Raw genomic sequence first — 3,618 nt, forward strand, 5'->3', positions numbered from 1 at the left:
TAATAAACCTTAATCCCCAGAATTATAAAATTAAATCCAAACTGAGGAATGTATGAATTATGAAAGACAATGAACATGTTAATGTTAAGAAAGAAAGATTTGATTGATTGACTGACAGATAACCATTCCCTAAACAACTCTATAAACTTATCAAACTACTAGTATTCAGAAACCATAACCATTTTACAGAATTACCCCCTCTAAATTTACTTCCCAGCCTTCACACCAGCTTTCTTCGCCACTCCACCTTTCGGCTTCAAGCTTTTAGCCGCAGCCGCCTTCTTCACCGGCGCCTTCTTGGCCGCCGCTGCAACCTTTTTCCCTGGAGTCGCTCTGGTCGAAGTCTTCGCAACCTTCGACGGCTTAGTCGGCATCTTCACCTTCGCCTTCGCCTTAGCCTTAGCCGCCACAGCTTTCGGCTTCGCAACAGTTTTAGCTTTCGCAGCCGGCTTAGCTTTCGGCTTGGCTACGGCTTTGGCTTTAGGAGCCGGCTTAGGCTTGGCAACAGCCGCCTTCTTCGCAGGAGCCTTCTTCTTCACAACTGCCTTGGGCTTGGCAGCTGGCTTCTTGGCCGGCGCGGATGCAGCCGGAAGCTTGTAGGAAGCCTTGACCTTAACGAGCTTACCGGCGGCTACAAACTTCTTCAACTGAGTGGACAAAACCTTCTTGAAATTAGCCGGAAGATTCTTCTGCTTCTCTTCGATAAACTTTGTGATTGCGTACTGGCTTGATCCAGTACGTTCTTTCAATGTCACTATTGCTTCCTTAATCATCTGTAATCACATTCAAATTAACCGCAAATTAATCACTGTTTCACATCATCCATTCAAATCATATTAATAATAATAACCCTCACATTTTCACATAATCGTAACAGAAAAGCAAATAATAATATTAATAACAATAACAGATTCACATAATCGAAACAGATATCAAGTAATAACAATGATAATAATAATAATAATCATATATCTATGAATTCACATAATAATAACAGCAACAATAACAATAACATTTCACATAATATATAAATTCACATATTAATAACACTATTAATAATAATAATAATAAACTTAATATTAGAAACGAATCTATAACCTCCAACTACGCCGGATGCAAAGCCGGAGATCTAACAGAAAAAATAATAATTTTTAATAAAAACAGAAATAATAATAATAATAACAAAAAAATAATAATAATAAACCTAACACAGAAATGAATCTATAAATTTAACATAATAATAGTAGTAGTAAATAATTACCTCAAAGTAGGGTGGATGCAAAGCCGGAGATCTAGGTTTAGCTTTGGCCGGAGCTTTCTTCGCCTTCTTCTGCTTCTCATCGGCCGGAGCAACAGTTTTCTCCTCCGGCTTGACGTCAGCAGGAGCAACAACAGTCTCAGCAACCTCAGTTGCAGCAATTGGCTCTTCAGTCGACATTATCAATTGACGAAGAATTTAGATCTGTGATTGATTACTGAATCAGATGCGATTGAAACGTATTGGATTTTATCGTGTGTGTGAGTTAGGAGCATGATGAATTTGTGGTGATTTAAATAATAAGAGGTATATCTAAAAGCACTCATTTGATTGGTGGGTTATGGACTCACGCGGATCGGCCACTAACTGGAGTTTAAACATCAGCGGTTGGATTGTGAGTCATCAACGGCTGATAATTATTTATTCTCAAGGGAGTAATGAGGGTTGGGTGGTGGATTTTTATTTTGGTGTGTTTCTATGCTTAAATCATTTGGTTATAACTTTAATTATACTTGATAAAAAATTATGATTTTTTTTTTCAGATCGTAGGGAATTAAGTTAGCTTTCGATTAAGTGGTTTTTTAAAGGCTGGGGTTTAGTGAGTTGAGAGATATTTGAGTTGGAATGTAGACTGGTCCGAAAGGGGGTATGTTTGGAGTTATTGATGGTTTTGGGTCTTGGTAACAAAATGCTTTAGTCGAATGTGTGTTTTTGATGTTGGAGGTGATTCTAGGTTAACGTAGGAGTCCGTAGAATAGAGAATCGTCGAAATCGGATGAGATTTCAGTATCGAAATGTGCGTTTGAATGTCGCTCAAGATGAACAAGTATTTTTGTTGTGATCTAGTATGTTAATGTGTACTAATGTTTTCCATGTTTACTTCTTATCTTTTATAATTTTAAAATTATTATGTTATGTTAAATTTATTTTAGTAATTCTCACTTTTATGTTTGGTATCAAAGTGTTGTTAAAAAGGTACGATTATTATGTCTGCTTAATCATGTTCACAATGTTCGTTGTGACTTATGAGTTATTAGTATATCTATATCACAAGCCTATATTGTGTGACATTCAACTTATGAATTTACCTTTCTTATCTAGATTATGACTTTATATATATTAGTTAACCATGTAAACCTCAAATATTCAACATACAAATAGGGATTGGGGATGTTCTTTCAAGTTATTAAAAATGGTATGCATCCAGTCATGTGTTAGAAACAATGCAACTTCATCATTTCATTTGTTATTTTGTCAACCTCATATGTACAAGATATCTTTAACTTTATTCTCAATTGATATGATAATTTCAATTCCAGTTTACTTCTTATTATAATAAGGCATACCTAGCCTTATGTATATTCAAAATCAGAACATTATGGTAGAAAAATATGTTTCATCAATTCGTAATTTTACGTCAAGTATCAAAAGCGTGTAGTGAAAAAATGTACGGTTAATGCAACTACGTAATCATTTTCACTATGCTTCAAGTGATTTATGAATATATCAAGACCACGAGACTGGTGTAAACTGTAGATAATCAAATTATGTATTAACACTTCTTATTAAAAGAAATTAGTTTATATCTATGACTTAACTACGTGAACCTCATATACCAAACATAAGCAAGGACCTTTAACTTCAACACATTCTTTAAACGTATACAAAAACCAAAAACATAACAAAATCATCCTTTTATTTGCTATTTCGTTATTTTATATGTTACATAATTTCTTTGCTTTCGTTGATACCAACTGTTAGGTCAAGTATTAAAGCGTTATCATTTTCACAAAAGTTCTATTATGTTTTAAGAATATCAAGTTGTATGACTATTAAGTTGCATATTTATGTTTCTTATCAAATAAACAAATTCACTTTCATATGCGCTCTGTTCATCATACTTGCAAGATATATTAACCTTGTTTTTGTTTAGTCTATGTTGATATGAAAAGTTTAGAGAAAAACATATAAATGATAATCTTGAATCTTGATGATTGATCCGCCATTTTGCATATGAGCTGAATTTTAAAATCCGTTACTATTACCGATTCATAAATATAAAGATGTTATAAAAGTAAAACTTAAAGGGTAAACTAACAACAAATGAGAGATTATAACAATGGTAGATTATCTTTAAACCACGATAAAGATAAATATAACATCTTTAAACTATGACAAGAATAACATGGTACATTCAAAAATTACATCGCTAGTAAGTTCTGTCTAGACGTGTTTGGCTACAAGTAGCTTGCAGTGAAAATGTAGCAAAGCGGGTAGACGAGAGGCCCTCTATGAGAATACCAGCAATATGAACAATAACTGAAACATAACAAACTCTTAAGAGTTTGTAAGGGTGTTGT

The 3,618-nt window shown here is 33.8% G+C and overlaps 1 protein-coding gene across 1 annotated transcript; it reads right to left on the bottom strand.

Annotated features, from left to right (window-relative positions):
* Window positions 1-206: 206 nt before the first annotated feature.
* LOC143594502 (uncharacterized) lies at window positions 207-1,488 on the bottom strand. Its single transcript, XM_077073800.1, has 2 exons — window positions 1,262-1,488; window positions 207-773 (listed from the first exon to the last, which is right to left on the bottom strand). Exons 1-2 carry the CDS (start codon window positions 1,436-1,438, stop codon window positions 207-209), a joined length of 744 nt encoding a protein of 247 aa, XP_076929915.1. The 5' UTR covers window positions 1,439-1,488.
* Between the last annotated feature and the right edge of the window lie 2,130 nt (window positions 1,489-3,618).

This window comes from Bidens hawaiensis, unplaced genomic scaffold (genome assembly GCF_021521415.1).
Source record: "Bidens hawaiensis isolate Kalapana, Puna unplaced genomic scaffold, B.hawaiensis_p1.1 tig00043706_1, whole genome shotgun sequence".
In the NCBI taxonomy this organism is placed as follows: Eukaryota; Viridiplantae; Streptophyta; class Magnoliopsida; order Asterales; family Asteraceae; genus Bidens; species Bidens hawaiensis.